Genomic DNA, 17,371 nt, shown 5'->3' on the forward strand with positions numbered 1-17,371 from the left:
CCAAATGGATTTTTCAGAAAAAAAATTTCATGTACATATAAAATAATATATTCTAGTGCTCTATTATATCCTGTTGTGTTGACCTATTTATCACAATGAAATAGCCTTTTCTGGTATTAATTTTTGTCTTACAGATTTCTTTGGTTTCTTTAGAGATTAAAATGTGAAGTGTAAGTTATTAGAAACTATATACCATTAACATGACTTAATTTGACAAAATTATAGCAACTTCGCCCCAGTATAGCTTCACTTTTTTTTTCTTTAAAAAGAAAAAATACATATATATATATATATATATATATATATATTTTATTTTTTTTTTAATTGATTTTTGTACAGAGAGGAAGGGGGAGAGAGAGATAGAGAGTTAGAAACATGGATGAGAGAGAATCATCCATCAGCTGCCTCTTGCACATCCCCTTCTGGGAATGTGCCCACAACCAAGGTACATGCCCTTGACCGGAATCAAACCCAGGACCTTTCAGTCTGCAGGCCGAAGCTCTATCCACTGATCCAAACTGGTTTCGGCTAGCTCCACTTTCTTATTTTCCGTTGTGCTTATTGTCATATATCTACATATATAAAAGCCTAAGTGACCAGCCAACCATTTGACCGGCTGACCAGTAGCTATGACGTGCACTGACCACCAATAGTCACACACTCAACACAGTCCACAAAGGGGTGCACCAAAAGTGTCTACTTCAGGTAACTGAAACGCTGACCCATTGAACCATATAGGACACCCAGCACACAGAGCCACCCTACCAACTCAGGGAAGCAGCGAAAACGAGACAGGGAAACAGAACACAAATGGAAAAAATGGAAGAGAACAAATGACTGGGCATAGAGTTGAAAACCACAGTTATAAGGTTTTTCAAGAATTAACTAGAAAAGGCCAATAAACTTAATAAGACCCTAGAGGATATGGAAAAGAACCAACTAGAAATTAAACATACACTGACTGAAATAAAAAATATTATACAGAGACCCAACAGCAGACTAAAGGAATGTAAGAATCAAGTCAAAGATTTGGAAAGAAAGAGGCAAAGGACATTCCTCTGGAGAAGCAAGAAGAGAAGAGAATCCAGAAAGTTGAAGATAGTGTAAGAAGCCTCTGGGACAACTTCAAGTGTACCAACATCAGAATTATGGGGGTGCCAGAAAAAGAGAGAGAGCAAGACACTGAAAACCTATTTGAAGAAATAATGACCAAAAACTTACCCCACTTGGTGAAAGAATTAGACTTACAAATCCAGGAAGTGCACAGAACCCCAAACAAGAGGAATCCAAAGAGGCCACACCAAGACACATCATAATTAAAATGCCAAGAGCAAAAGACAAAGAGAGAATCTTACAAACGGCAAGAAAAAAAAAAACAGTTACTACAAGGGAATGCCAATAAGGTTATCAGCTGATTTCTCAACAGAAACTATGGAGGCCAGGCGGGAGTGGCAAGAAATATTCAAAGTGATTAATAGCAAGAACCTACAACCACGATTACTCTACCCAGCAAAATTATCATTCAGAATTGAAGGCCAGATAAAGAGCTTCACAGCTCAGAAAAAGCTAAAGGAGTTCATCACTACCAAACCAGTATTATATGAAATGCTAAAAGGTGTTCTTTAAAAAGAGGAAAAAGATGCCGAAACCAGTTTGGCTCAGTGGTAGAGCGTCGGTTTGCGGACTGAAAGGTCCCAGGTTCGATTCCGGTCAGGGGCATGTACATTGGTTGCGGGCACATCCCAAGTGGGGGGTGTGCAGGAGGCAGCTGGTCGATGGTTCTCTCTCATTGACGTTTCTAGCTCTCTATCCCTCTCTCTTCCTCTCTGTAAAAAATCAATAAAATATATATATATATATATATTTTTTTTTTTTTTAAAAGAGGAAGAAAAAGAAAAAAGTATTTGTTGTTCATAATTTTTATGAACAAGTGAATCTAAAAGTCAAGTGAATTAAAAATCTGAGGAACAAAATAAACTGGTGAATATAATGGAATCAAGGGCATAAAATGAGGGGATTGATAATCCTTGGGGAAAGGGGTGTCTGAGTGGGTGGTAGGGGGAGAGACAAAAATCATTCACCTATGGATGAGGACAGCAGGGGCGGGGCAGGTAAAGGCAGAGGGTGGGGTGGGGACTAGGTGGAGGGGAACTATAGAGGGGAAAAAAAAGAAACAATTGTAATCTGAACAATAAAGATTTATTAAATTTTAAAGAAAAATCAAGTACTGGCGAGGATGTGGAAAAGGAACACTAGTTCACTGCTGGTGGGAATGCAGATTGATGCAGCCACTATGGGAAACATATGAACTTTCCTCAAAATATTAAAAATGGAACTTCCATTTGATCCAGCCATCTCACTTCTGAGAATATATTCTAAAACTTCCATCAGAAAGTATATATGCACCCCTGTGTTCATAGCAGCATTATTTACAATAGTGAAGATTTGGAAATAGCTCAAATGCCAATCAGTAGATGAGTGGATAAAAGAGCTATGTGACATTCACACAATGGAATACTATGCAGCTGTAAAAAAGAAGGATCTCTTACCCTTTGGGACAACATGGATAGACCTGGAAAACATTATACCAAGTTAAATAAGCCAGTTCTACATGATCTTATTTGTGGGATCTAATGAGCAGAATGAAGTGACCAACAAAAAGACCTGAAACGTGGAGGCATGGAACAGACTGACGTACCTTTATGTGGGGTTGAGAGGATAAGAGATAAACCAAAGAACTTACATACTTACGGGAATAGCACATGGACACAGGCAATAAAGTAGTGAAGACATGGGGTGGGTTAGAGATTGAGAGGTTGGGGGTAAAAGAGGAAAAGGAGAGATGTCTATGATACTATCAATAATAAAAAGTGGGTGTTTTTTTTGAATGGTAACTAAAAATACATTCCCCAACCCTGGTAACTATACTATATCTGCTTCTCTGTGTTTTAGGAATTTGGAAGGGTGTATTACATTCCAAAGTGCCATACATTTCCACTGTTTTAACCCATATTTCAGCTTTCTGTGAATAAATGCTTCATGATGTTTTGTGGGGTTTTTTTTTTTTTGGGGGGGGGGGTTGGTTCTTTTCCAGAAAACTGAAACGAGTGTTTTTGTCTTGATGTGTGTGTCTATGTGTGTGTGCGTGTGTGCGTGCGCACGTACTTTCCCAGCACCTTAACAACTATTGGGATAGCTGTAACCAATTCTATTATGTTTTTGTTTTGTGCTATTTTCTTTTTGTTTTTATCTCTTCTATGCTCTCCTTTAACCTCTTACACATAAATATTTGCTATGACAACTGTTTTAATGTCCCGTTTTAGAAGTTTATCATCTGCATAATTTTCTAGTTCTGTTTGTATTGATTTTTTCGCCTTATAGATTATTTTCCTGCTTCTTTGTAAGATTGGCAATATTAATTGGATGCCAGGCACTGTTTTTGCTCTGTTGAGTGCTAGATAATTTTAAAAAAATATATTTTATTGATTTTCCACAGAGAGGAAGGGAGAGAGATAGAGAGCTAGAAACATCGATGAGAGAGAAACATCTACCAGCTGCCTCCTGCACACCCCCTACTGGGGATGTGCCCGCAACCAATGTACATATCTCTGACCAGAATCTAACCTGGGACGCTTCAGTCCGCAGACCGATACTCTATCCACTCAGCCAAACCGGTTTCAGCAATTGCTAGATAATTTTATATATAAGTATTTATCAACTTTTTTGGAGGAGCATAATTATGTTTGATTCTGTCAAGACTTGTTTTTAAATGGTTGTTAGATGGACCAGAGCCACATTTTGTCTCAGGCTAATTTTTCCTCAATAAGATATCATTCCTTATTCTCTATATCTTGTGAATTACAAGTATTTTCTGCTCTGGCTCATTAGTACAGCAAGTATTCCCAACCTTGTTTTCTCTAGAGATTGATATCTCTGCTCTTTTCATTCTTTCCCCAGCCTTGGGTGGTTTGGTTCACATGTATGTGCTTTTTATTGCTCAGCTGAGTAAATAGGGTCTTTCATAGCTCCCTCTCTCTATGCTTTTCTACTCTGGTACTATGTTTTTTAAACTCTAGCTACCTTGTCCTCTAGAGTCCCAGTTTATTTTCCTCAACTCAGGAATATATCCAGGCTCTTCCTAGATTCTTCTGCAGGCAGCAGACTGTGGCATTCTTAAGGCTCACCTAATTTGTTACTCCTCTATCACAGATTACTGTTCTACTTTGTGTGATAGTCAACATATCAAAACTATTTTACATATTTCATGCAGTTTTTAGTTTCTTTTTTGAGTGGGAGCATAAAACTTGTCCATCCTGGTTCAGCCATGCAATCTTGACTACAGAATTCATATCATTTTTTTAAATGATTTTATCTCAGTCTTTAACACCAAAATAACATTGCCTTTATTTTAGTGACTCGCCCTTATCAAGTCTTGCCAAGGCTTTCAACCTATAATTCTCGTAGAAACAACAGTTCTTTAATTTCCTAATATCATTACTCTATTGATTTGTTTTCTGTTTAGTCAGAGCTTACATAAAATAGTATTGGATATATCACAGCTTACTTGAATATATTAAAATATCAGCTGGTCAAAATAGGATTGCAGATATAGTTGAATGTGTGACCTGCCTGCCAAAGTGATCATGGGTACGTACCAGTCATTTGATTTTTCAGAAGTATTGCTCCATTCTTTTTATTGATTAAGTGGAGATATTGCTGGAAATAGAAGGTACTGTGCAGAGATGGCACTTTAAGTTAACACTTTGAGTCTCACCCGCCACCTCAACTTCAAGCAAAAATTATGAAATATGACTGCACATATATACTGCAAGATCTAATTCTACTAGTTTATGGGGAATATGGAAAATAGAAGAGTGTTTTGACTAGATCCTCTTGGTACTGTCCAAGTTCAGAATGCGGGAAATTAAACAAACCAAATGAACCAGTCCTTCAACAAATAAATGTTTTTATATCCACCTGTTCTTATTATAAACCAATTTAAAATACTGAAACTGAAAAAATGTTAATTGGGTTATATTCAGTGAACAAGACATACATTAGATTGTTAAAGGACAATTAGTAAATTAGAATATAACTGAGGAATTTACCCAGGCACAGAAGGGATAAAAGATAAGGAATGACATTTCTGATACATTGGCAGGTAGAAGAGGCTTCATATAGGATTTACTAATATAGTATTTCAAACTGAGAAGAAGTATTGGAAAGAAGAAGTCTTAATGTGATAACTTAAATTTTACAAATCTAGTTTAAAAAATAGAATCTTTAGATTGGAAAGACAATATTGATAAGTCAAGAAAAAATATTCTACATCTATGCATAGTCAAAATGCAGAACATCAAAGATCATGAGGGCCCTGGTCAGGCGGTTCATTTGGTTCAAGTGTCATCCCATACTAAAAACATTGTGGGTTTGAATGTTTTTTTTGGCACATATGGAGGCAGCCATCAATGATTCTCTCTCACATCCATGTCTATCTCTCTGTCTCTGTCTCTCCCTCTCCTTTCTCCTCTCCCTATTCCTCTCTGTCTTCCCCTCTCCCTCCAACCTTCTTTCCCCTCCCCTCCCCACTTGCCTTCCCCTTCCTTTCTCTCTAAAATCAATTTTAAAAAATAAAACATTTTCAGCTGAGAATTTAAATTTTTTTAAAAGTGCATGAGAAAGGCATAAAAGCAACCAAAAAAGAAAGACTGTTATTTTAGTGATGCTAAAAGAATTAAAAATTATTAGGTCATAAGAACAAGCTTAATGGAAGAAGAGATAACAGTCATGATTTCACTTGTAGATGATGAAAAGCGATGTCTTATTTTCTAGTCGAGATTTTCACCTTTTTATGTTATAGGGAAATATTTCAGAATCATGTTTTCAGAGCTCTTCTTATATGAGATCATGATATGATTTATTCTGAGCAAATTATCATTCTGTTATTTTAATCTTTTCATTTCCTAACATATTATCTTTTTAAAAATATATTTTTATTGATTTCAGAGAGGAAGGGAGAGGGAGAGTGTGATAGAAACATAAATGATGAGAGAGAATCATTGATCGGCATCCTCCTGCATGCCCCACACTGGGATTGAGCCTGAAGCCCAGGCATGTGCCCCAACTGGAATCAAACCATGATTTCTTGATTCATAGGTCAATGCTCAACCATTGATCCACACCAACCAGGCCTAACATTTTATCTTTGACCTAACTGATAGTTAAATTGATAGTTGAAATAGGAATATTAATTGAAGATATATTTATTTGAGTGTTTATATATCTTTAACATTCAGTTTTTAATCTTATGTCTAAAATTGTTTCTAGTAAGATTAATAAATTGCTAATTAGCATATTAGCAAAATATGCTTATTTATCATGCCACCTGCTCTGTATGAGACTCCTGTAGTACAAAGCCTTTCTACGTATTTTGTAACTGTTATGACTGACTAGAGGCCCAGTGCATGAATTCATTCATGGGTGGGATCCCTACGCCTGGCCAGAGATCAGGGCCAATTAGGGCCACCTTATCCAGTCCCAATTGGGGCTGGGCCAATTGTGGCCTCCTGGCCAGGGGGAGGGACAGGGAGAGGGACCATGGGAGGTTGCCTGGCCCGGGGAGGTGGAGGGACCATAGGAGGTTGGCTGTGAGAGTGCACTGACTACCAGGGAGCAGCTCTTGCATTGAGCATCTGCCCCTACTGGTCAGTGCACGTCATAGCAACTGGTCAACCAGTCATAAAGGACGCTTAGGCTTTTATATATATAGGATAATACAATAAAACTGAAAGGAAAAGTATTTTGTTTTATAAATGTATTAAATTTCTAATGCATTTTAAATAGCTCTGATCATTCTGAAATAATGAAATAAAATATATGGATTTAATTGGCAAACAAGAGAGTTTCCATTTTTTTATGTCTGCACTTAAATATTACTACTCAGAAGCCTTTCATAACCACTTTTACTCCCCTCCATCATTTTACATGCTTGTTTGTTCCTTGTACTGTTCAATACTAACATTTAACAATCTCTTAAATAACATGTTTTAATCATATCTATTTAAGTTATAATTTCTATTCTTAAGTTCTTATTACAGTCTAATAAAGTATACAATATGACTTTTCTGTAACTCCTTCGGCTGTTTCTTTCTCCTATAGGCTATTTCCAAAAGAAAAAGTTCTCTATAGTTCTATTTGGAAAATGTAATTTCTGTAGCCAAATATTAGTGACAAAATTGGTTGAGGCATGGATTCATTGTGTGCTACAATTTAGATAGTGAACCTTCTTGAAACTGGTAATTATTTCTCACTCTAGAGCTCTCATAAGAATCCTTGTGTGTGAGAGATAATTTAAGTGTCAAAACAGCCCTATTAGCCAAGAGTTATTCTCTGAAATTTATATTGTGTCATTTGAATTTAGTCTACTTTCTTACTAGAAAGGATACTACAAGAAACATTTAATTAAAATTCATTAAAGTTAAATTTCTTTTTGTTGTAAGCAGAAAATATTTATATTCCATCTTTCAAGAAAGTAATGCAAAATGAAAGCTTAAGTCCAGATATTAAAGTTTCTTGTCTCCTAAAAAAAACAACAAAAAAACATATATTAACTGTGAGGATCAGTAAATTAGATAGTTTTTTCTTATAAATGAATATTATTCTTTTATGCTATAAAATAGCGTGAACAACAAAGAAATTTGCTCCAGAATTATTCTTTTCTAGTTTGTTTTAATTTAGAATTTTTAAGTAAAGTGTATCCTGACTTTGTTTTTAATTATTAATTTCAAGTCTTCAATACCAGAATGCTATAAAAATTAATCTTCATTAAGATTGTCTTAAACTTCCATCTTGTCTTACTTTTTTGCTCCCTTCTTTAATGTTTGCTTTGGAAACTCCCAGATATCTGCAGCTAAACAATACCTTTCTAAATGGAACGAGGCCACTGGAAATTAACATTAAGTTGTTAAAAATAAATTTTATATGAAGACCAAGGTTGGAGGACTTATCTGCATGAGAAAAATATCTGTACTAACAAAAATTATACTCTAATTAAGTCAGGGAATATTTAGAAATACACTGAGATTTTACATATACTTCATCTACTTAAATAGAATGTTAGTTCCTAGAAGTCAAGAAAGCTGTTAAAATGGTGGTGGTGCATACAGAAAAGAGCCATGTTCCAAGGCTCTTTAGAAGTCTAGTAGGTAAGATAAAAGGATATTAGAAATTAGACTTAGAGATGGTTATAAAAGATATTATGAAAAAGGTTTTCCTTCTGAAATAAAGCTAAACCTTTATATTCTCTAGCCTTAGGAATTAGCCACCCATAATCTCAATATCATTCGTAATGGTAATGCCAATGGTAATGAATGAGCTGTGTATATGCTTAGTCGTCTCTATAGTTTTAATTATTCTGTTATCCTATTTATCTTGTTCTCAGTCTGAGCTTCTGAAATTTGTGTGGTAAAAAGGGTAGCCTAGTTTTTTGTGTCTTGGATTTTTGTGTTTGCTTTAGAATTAATTTTTTAAAGGTAATAGAGCATAGCAGAGAATAAGTCCAGTGGATCTCTGGGTGATGACTACTGAATAGGACTGAGAAAGCTAATAAAATGTGACTTAGGTGTTTAGAGGTTGTATTTTGTTTTTTGGAGGGGGGCTGTTTTATTTTTGCTGCTGTTATTTTTTGTTTGTTTTTATATGGACAGCCAGTAGAAGACAAAGTATATCAATTTGCACTTTACAAAGATGGAAACTTATATTAAATAGTACAAGTGATAGACAGGAATGTATGAAGCATTGATTTATGAAGAAATTGGTTAATACTACCTGTGTTTCCCCGAAAATAAGATATCCCCTGAAAATAAGACCTAGCGCAACTTTGGGAGAAAAAATTAATATAAGACACTGTCTTATTTTCAGGGAAACGGTAATAAAACTGAAAATGTGTACTCTTTCTCACCTAGTAATTTCACTTCTCAGGTACTATAAAACAGTGCCTCATAGGCTTAGTTGACCATGTCCTACATCATGTACACAGTCTTCCACGAAAAAAAACTTAGTGCCTTGCCACATGTGAATTGTTTTAATATTTTCTATCCTAAATATTTTTATATTTTTGTTACCACTCAGTTTATTTCATAATGTGCCCATAGGTAGTGATACACTGCTTGAGCAACACGACTCTAGGGAAACTCACACATGTGCACAGAAGACTACCTAAGAATGTTCCTGGCATTCATTGTTAATAAAGCAAAAACTTAGAAACAACTTAGATGTGTGTCAGTGAGAATGTATAAATAATTGGTAAAGTATTTGTAGAAAGGGTCACTAAACGTTAGTTAAAATTAATATATTGGAACTAGAGCTATGTGAATCAGTATGTATGTCAAAACACAGTATGGCCCTGATTGGGTGTCTTTGTTTATTGGAGCATTGTCCCATACACCAAAAGGTTGCAGATTCAATTCTCAGTCAGGGCACATACCTAGGTTGTGGATTTGATCCCTGACTGGGAAACAACCAATTGATATTTCTCTCTTTCTATCCCTTCCTCTAAAATAGGGGTGTCGAACTCAATCAGAGAAGGGGCCAAAATCTAAAATCCAGCCTAAATCGCGGGCCGAATGGTTTACTGAACAGTCATAAACTGTCATTGTGATGGAAATGCAGCGGACTGCAGTGATGACAGCGCAGTGCGGGCCACATTGCAAGGCCTGGCGGGACGGATTTGGCCCGCGGGCCTTGTGTTTGACACATGTGCTCTAAAATATATCCCCAGATGAGAATTAAAACAAAACAAAACAAAACCTGTCCAATTTTTGAAAAAGCAAATTGAAGGGAGATCTATAGGATATTAATTATGTAATGTTTCAAATACATAAAACAGTACATAAAAATTTAAAGCATGAAGATACAAATGGGAATGATAGTCATTGAATCAAGAATAGTCATTTAGCCGAAACCGTTTGGTTCAGTGCAGTGGATAGAGCGTTGGTCTGTGGACTGTAAGGTCCCAGGTTCGATTCTGGTCGGGGCATGTACCTTGGTTGCGGGCACATCCCCAGTAGGGGGTATGCAAGAGGCGGCTGGTCGATGATTCTCTGTCATCGATGTTTCTAACTCTCTATCCCTCTCTTCCTCTCTGTAAAAAAATCAATAAAATATATATATTTTTAAAAAGAATAGTCATTCTAGGCGAGGGAATTGCATCAGTAAGAGGTATATAGTAAGCACTGAGCTAAGTTAAGAACTAAAATACTACGGTTGAAATATTTTTATTGTCTCTATAACTTTTATATCTGAAATTTTCATATTTCAAAAATATTAAATGTCCGTGAGCCATTTATGTTCAGTATTATAGTGGTTTAGGAACATCATTTTGCAATTGTAGTAAAGCTACTTTTTATACATTATTGTCTATATAATAAAAGGCTAATGTGCAAATTGTCCCCTTGACCAGGAGTTCGACCAGGGAGCAGGGCCAGCCCACCAACTGCCCATGGCCCCTCCCCCAGCTGGCGCCACCCCCATTGCCCCTGACCCCCCCACCCCACCCCCGATTAGGGTGGGCCCACCAGACCCACCCATCCACAAGTTCATGGAGTAGGCCTTTAGTTGTCTATAAATGACTAGGGTGATGGCACTTTAAAAAATTATAATAGCAAACAGTTATGGAAGGTTTAGTAAGTGCCAGTCACAGTTTTTAAGTGTTACTTTTATTAGTGATTTAATTCTCACAATAACTCTGTGAGCTCCAAGTACAGTTATTATCCCTATTTTACAGATGATGAAATCTAAGAAAGAGGATGTAATTTACCTAAAGCCACACAGCTAGTAAATAGCAGAGCCAGGATTTGAACTCAGGATGTCATGCTCCAGAGCCTGTACCATTAGCCTCTATGCTATAGAATCTCTCCATGAAGAAAAGGTATTAACAACAAATAATACAGGAAAACTAAAGATTGTGATTAGTAATGTAGCTTTGAAAAAAGGTTTCTCACATCTTTATTTTTAAGGAATGATGGGGACTTAGAAATAACTGAGATTAATTAGAGCAAAGAGTGCCAACATCCATTTTATCACAAAAACAGCAACTAAGAAAAACTCCTTAGTTAATATTAAAATTTCAGCTAAATTATTGCCAAATTAAATAATTAATAGATGATTTATTTATATTAATTGGGTAATTTAAAATTATCTTAAATTTTTAAGTTGCATGATAAATCAGAAACTTTGACGATCTACAAAAGAAAGTTGGGATTCATTTTCTGTTTAGTATGATTTTATTTATTTATTTTTCGCCAGAATTAATAACCTGTTGAAAGATTAGGCAAATGTATGAACATTATATTTGCTCATGATTCACAGATTTGAGAGGAGGAAGATTTCAGAATATTGGGTGCTTATAGTGAGGTGAAGCCATCTGGGCATGGAGCCTAGATACCTGACTTTTGGGGTTGGTTCCACCACTACTTCAAAGTGTAGTCACCAAGGTTGTTTCCATTGTGACTAAATGTAAATTCTATCCTGTGCAATTACATTAAGGTTTTGGATTTTGCAAAATAGCTTATGTTTTCAAATAATATTTGCTTCTGCAATTTTGCCTCATAGATATATTAGTTTGTGTCTTTGTCATAAAAATCACTTTCATTTATTTTATTACATGTGTGCCAGTTTAGATAGATTCACAGCTATTTAGAACAACAATTTTTTAGCTCTTCATTATTCTGTATTTGGATGTTGGTACTCTGATTTCCTCAGAAGATTTTAACATGTTTGTTGACTTCATAATAGTTGTGAGGCTTTCTGAAAACTCCAAGTGCCTAGTTCAATGGATATATGAACAGAAATAAGATGATTTCCAGAAGCATTATTTTTTAGTTTGGTATTGGTAGTTTTTATTCTACAGGAGCCATATTAAAGAATAGAAGATACTCAAGTTGGAGTCCTGCAGATGTTAAATACAATATTATGAATAATGTTAATATTTATTGCTTGCTGAATATGAGTACGGAGTATGTTCTGGCTTTTCATATTATTCAGGTTTTTGTTTCTTTTTTCCTTCTCTAGTGATGCTATTGCTGAGATTAGAGCCATTTGTATTGAAGAAATTGGAGTATGGATGAAAATGTATAGTGATGCTTTCCTAAATGACAGTTACCTAAAATATGTTGGTTGGACTCTTCATGATAGGGTAAGTTACTCTATTCCAGGCTTTGATAGAAGGTATGCTTGTCTTATTACTAGGCAATATTTATAATAGTGTGGAAATCTAAGATGATACATGTGGTCAGGGAACGTCCCGACCACATGACGAACAATATGAAAGGTCAAGTAGTCTAAACTGTTACCCTAGGGGTGAGGTCCTTGTTTTCCCAGTTTTGCCTGTTGTTAGGCCCATAGGGCTTTCTATCCTGGTGACCTGTACCTGGCCTATCTGCTCATGGGTGTCTTAACTGTCTACTAAGTTATATTCCAATAGAAAACCAGTGTACAAAATTTGTGCACAGTAGTGGGGGGTGTCCCTCAGCCCAGCCTGAGCCCTCTTGCAATCCGAGATCCCTTGGCTAGGGTCCCTAGGCCTGACCAACATTCAGGGCCTACCAGGGCTTTCCTTCCCCTCCTTACCCCATCAATCATGGGGTGATGGCAGGACCCCCCAGTCAAATACATCGCACCCACCTTGGCTGGCCTGGCACCAGTGCATGTCATAGCATGGTCATCGGATAGTCATTCTGCTGTTCAGCTGTTCGGTCAATTTACATATTATGCTTTTATTATTATAGATTATTTGAATTGTTAAAAGTTATCACAGCTATTGGAAGACATTTTATTTTTAATGCAATTATATTCTTAGATTTTTTAAGGCAAATTTGGTAATATAGTAAGCCTCTTTCTATCTTACTATTATCAACTTATAGAGGATTTTAACAACATCCACCACCATTTATTTTCTGACATTGTGGATACAGCTTAGCTGTATGATCCTGCCTCGGGGTTTGTGACAAGTCTGCAGTCAAAGTGTTGGCCAGGGATTGCAGTCATTTCCAAGCTTGAAAGGGTCAGATTCTGCCTCAGATCCTTGCTAGCTGTTGGCAAACTTCCTTTCCTTGCCAAGCAGGTCTCTCCATAAGGCAACTCATCACATGACAGCTATCCTCCCCAGGGGATGATGCTCTAACAATCTGAGTTACCCAGAAGGGACTGCCCTTTTTTTTAAGATTACATTTTAAATATCAGTTGCATTTTTTCCAGTTTTATTGAGATAAAATTGACATATAGTATTTTATTAGTTTCAAGTGTACAGTGTAATATGATAGTTTGATATCTGTTGTCCTGATTTTATAATTTTTTATGTTATAACTCAGCCTGCCCTCTAAATAAGGCAAACTTCTTTTAAATATTGCCAGTTAATATAAGTTTTATAGTATATGCTTTAGTCATTGGAAAGACACTAACAAGTAAATGAGTTATTAGAGATTATCTTTCTGTTAGCTTAATAGCTTAACTAAATAACTTAATCTTTTTTTGTATTTATGCTCATGAACTAGGTTGCCTTTCTCTATCTTTTCCATTTTGTCTATACTGCTCTTTACTATTTTTATTTTTAAATTGTATAAAATTTTTCTGCTGCCTTCTTGCATTAGGCTTGATTTCTCATATCAAAGTCTTTTAGTGCTTGGGTGGCATCTATTTTCAGTTAGTCCTTTTATTTATTTTGAATCACTTCAGATTCTGTTTCTCTTAAGTTCACCAAAATCTTTCTAGCTCTGTATATGTCAAGTAAATAACATCTGTTGTCTGTCACTAGAAGTGGAAGTTCCAACACTTTTGCATCTTGACATTGGGGCTGCCAAGGAAAACAACACACTGAAGCAGTGGATGGAACAGTGCTTTACTCACATAGAGAAGGGGCAAAGCAAGATCAGCTTCAGTAGTGTGTGTCAGTCCACCATGGCCAACTGTCCCTCCCAGGCGTCAACTCAGGGCAGCCTTCTCTCACGGGACAGATTAGTAGTGTTGGCCAGATGCCATATGGCACACAGGCTTAAGCAGAACAAAAGAACAAATATTGAATCTGAAACAGGAAAGGTGATAAACCCAGCACAGGCTGTGAGGACTCTGTCTCTTGATAAGAGGGTGCTCCAGGCCCAAGGCCTATTCATATGCAGTCAGGGAGTGGGTGAGGGGGGAAGGGGTCAAAAGACTTCATGCAGGAGACTGTCAATATTCCACTCCCCATTCCTGCTCTGCTACTGAAAGGCTGACAACCTATATGTACCCGGATTGCTCATAGAGCCTTTCTGCCATTTGGAGGCAGCACTTTACAAGGGTAATTAGGAGAATCAGATCTGGGAGGAAGATCAGGCTTACCTGGAATGGTGTTTGCCAAGCACCCCAAATGCCTGGACTAAGACAACTAAAGGTCAAAAAGTTAGAGGGAGGTGATAAAACTGTACAACTGATAACCATCCCACCTAAGCATAGATATTTACCAGCTCAGTTTTTTAAGTTCCTTGAATTGTTAATGTACTATTACATGCACCAAGAAATTCTGGCAATAACACCAACACGACCTTGTTCTGCCAGTAGATTTATTTGATTACCCATTACCACCTTGACTGGTGAATTTTAGTGAGTCTTGTTTGCCTTGGATGGCTGGGCAGTAGTGTTAGCTGTTCTGCCATGGTTAAGGACAGGTAGTACACTATTTTTTCTAGTCCCTCTGTAACTATATCTGGTATTAGAATTTGGACAACAGATGAAACCAGTGGTTTGTTTATCTTCCCAGGAAGGTATTGTGAGCCACTCTGTGATGTGTTAGCAAAGTGAGTTCTTTCTAGCATCTGTGAAGTTGCTCACTTTGACTGTAAGTTCTATAACTCTTTGGGCAACAAAATCCTTCCCCTGGAGGCTGACATTTTGTTGCCCATTTTGGGTATCCATAGAGAAAATATATAACCCAGAGGGGTGCAGTTGACAACTTTCAGGGACTTGTTCTCATAATGCTGATTAGATCAGTCCTATACAGTCTCAGCTTGCTTTTGCAACATGGTTGCAGAGAGCTTCCAGGTTCGAAATGCCACTATATATAGATCAGTAGTAATCATTCTTGTCATTTCTGACACATTATAGGTAGTATCAAAGCAGGAGACTTCAGAGAATGACTGTATCTGGACCTGTATCAAAAGGGTCACTGACAATTTGAGGGAGGTCTGAGTAGCATTATTTTGTCTTCTCTCACTACAGCTATCCTGATTTTTGTCAGGGTGTTTTATCACAATATAAACTTCTATAGGAATGAAAAGAGGAAAGATGAATGTTCCCACACCCCTCTCATTCCATGAACTTCTTGAGGCCAGGCTATCTCTTCTACTACTTGTGGAACTGGCTGCCTGGACATTGCAACCCAGACTTCCTATCCCAGTCCTAATGCTACCTCTGTGGGTCCCCACTGCTCTTGTTGCTTAACCCAGACTTTTTGACCAGTCTATGTAGGGAGGTCACATCTTTTATAAACTACATGTCCTAGTGGCATCCATCTGATGAGACGAGCCAAATGATCCTAGCACCACTAGAAGGATCCTAGAACACCAGTGTTCCTTCATTTTATCCACCAGTTAAGTATCCCATAAAACAGAAGTGCCCAAAGGGAATATCATATTATTTTAGATTAGAGACAAGGAGCACTGTCTGGGGTGCTGTAGCAGCTGGAACTGCAAGCTACTTGAGATGTAAACTCCAAGAGGAAAAATGAAAAAGAATGATTTGTATACTTAGGTTGGGATTTCATGAGGCACAGCCTAAACACACAGCTGCCAACTCCACTCCCATCCCATCCAAGCTCAATATTTTCAAACTTGTGCTGCAATACCATGTTTTCCATGACAGTCTTTAATAGTAGCAATACATACTTAGTTCGATGGGGGTACACAGATCTGTTAGCAGGATGTCTTGGTTAATTTTTTTAATTGTTTCATTTTTGTTTAGTTACTGTTAATTTGTAACTGTTAATTTGTACAGTGGCTCCATTGACATGTGGGTGATAGGGTGCATGGAAAGTTCACATTCCATGAGAGTGCGCTAATTGTTGTCTTGTTTGAAGAGTGAAGGATGTTCCTTAGTCAGAGTGAAGTCCATGAGATCTCCCAAAAATATGAACAGAATAGGAATATTATAGCCTGATTAACTGTTAATGCTTAGTGAGGCATCACCTGTGCCCAGGGGTAGGGGGTAAGAAGTTCAATTTAAGTCTGCCAGACCCTTGGTTAAATGTGTCCTAATTCTCCTCTCTGGATGACTGGAGTACAACAATTACAAGAGTTCCATGCATGTGTTGTTGTTTTTAAGGCATTTTCCACGAGTATCTACATGAATTACGTATTTTTTTTCTGCCTAGGCATTAAGGTGCTACCATAGTTTTTTTCCTATGTGGAGGATACCTTAATTGTTTAAGTTTAGCTGCCATTCTCCTTACCAGGGCCATTGGCAACAGCCATGAGTTGGTGAAAATGTAACAAGGCATGTTGGGGTGGTCTGCACCACCATCACCACATTTTGGAGTTTGGCCCATTAGTTGAAATATCCACATCTGGTTACAGTCAAAAGATGGCCCGATGATGGCTGCCATTTATTAGACCCCATCTGCCTTGAGTTGCACAGAGCTGTCCATAAACCACGCCATATTTTCAGCAGACATGTCTTTGATTCCTGGGCCCCAGGTAGTCTCAGGAAAAGTGAAAGCATTTCCTGTGGATTCTTTGGGCCTTTCTAATAAGTGGCTTTTTCCTTATGGAACCAGCTGATCCCTTGAGATTCTGGCTGGCCCAATCTTAGATGTTCTGTTTCCCTTTTATGATCAAGTCCTGTTGAGCTTTTCCAGTTTTATTGGTAGGCTTCCTAATAACCCACGTGAGAATGGGTAGTACAGATTGTAGTATCATATATGGCACTCCATCCATAAAGTGCTCCATCTCCACCAGTGTCCAATAGCAAACAAGGAAATGTCATTCAAAAAAAATGTACTGGGTAGAGGCTTATAGAAGTTTGTGGGTCCAGAATCTAAGAAGTCCGTGGACCTCCAGCGGCAGTTTCCTGCTTTCTAATAAGTGTTTGGCAGGCGGGTGGGCGGGCGGGAGGCAGTGGGAGGGCATGTTATGGAAACCCAAAGTTCCATCAGAAGAAGAGGCTTAAAGGTCCCAAAGGCTGTGCTTGGACCACTGTTGGTTAAACAGCTTCTAAGGCCTGCTGCTGCAAAGAGACTTACTTAAAACTGACTGCTTTTCAGGTCACCTTGATTAAAGAGGCCAAGAGAGCACCCAGGTGAGATACATGCTGTTTTAATTACAGAAAGAGGCCCACTAGCTGTAGG

At 37.4% G+C, this 17,371-nt stretch overlaps 1 protein-coding gene across 6 annotated transcripts in view; it reads left to right on the top strand.

The window, feature by feature from the left end:
- Positions 1–17,371, top strand: part of STAG1 (stromal antigen 1) — a 250,216-nt gene that overhangs the window by 156,625 nt on the left and 76,220 nt on the right. For all 6 annotated transcript variants that reach the window (XM_036431365.2, XM_036431364.2, XM_036431366.2 and 3 more), the window contains one exon: positions 12,070–12,193. In XM_036431365.2, coding sequence (XP_036287258.1) covers positions 12,070–12,193 — 124 coding nt within the window. The remainder of the gene's footprint in view (positions 1–12,069; positions 12,194–17,371) is intronic.

This window comes from Pipistrellus kuhlii, unplaced genomic scaffold, assembly GCF_014108245.1.
Source record: "Pipistrellus kuhlii isolate mPipKuh1 unplaced genomic scaffold, mPipKuh1.p scaffold_m20_p_11, whole genome shotgun sequence".
NCBI classification, from domain to species: domain Eukaryota; kingdom Metazoa; phylum Chordata; class Mammalia; order Chiroptera; family Vespertilionidae; genus Pipistrellus; species Pipistrellus kuhlii.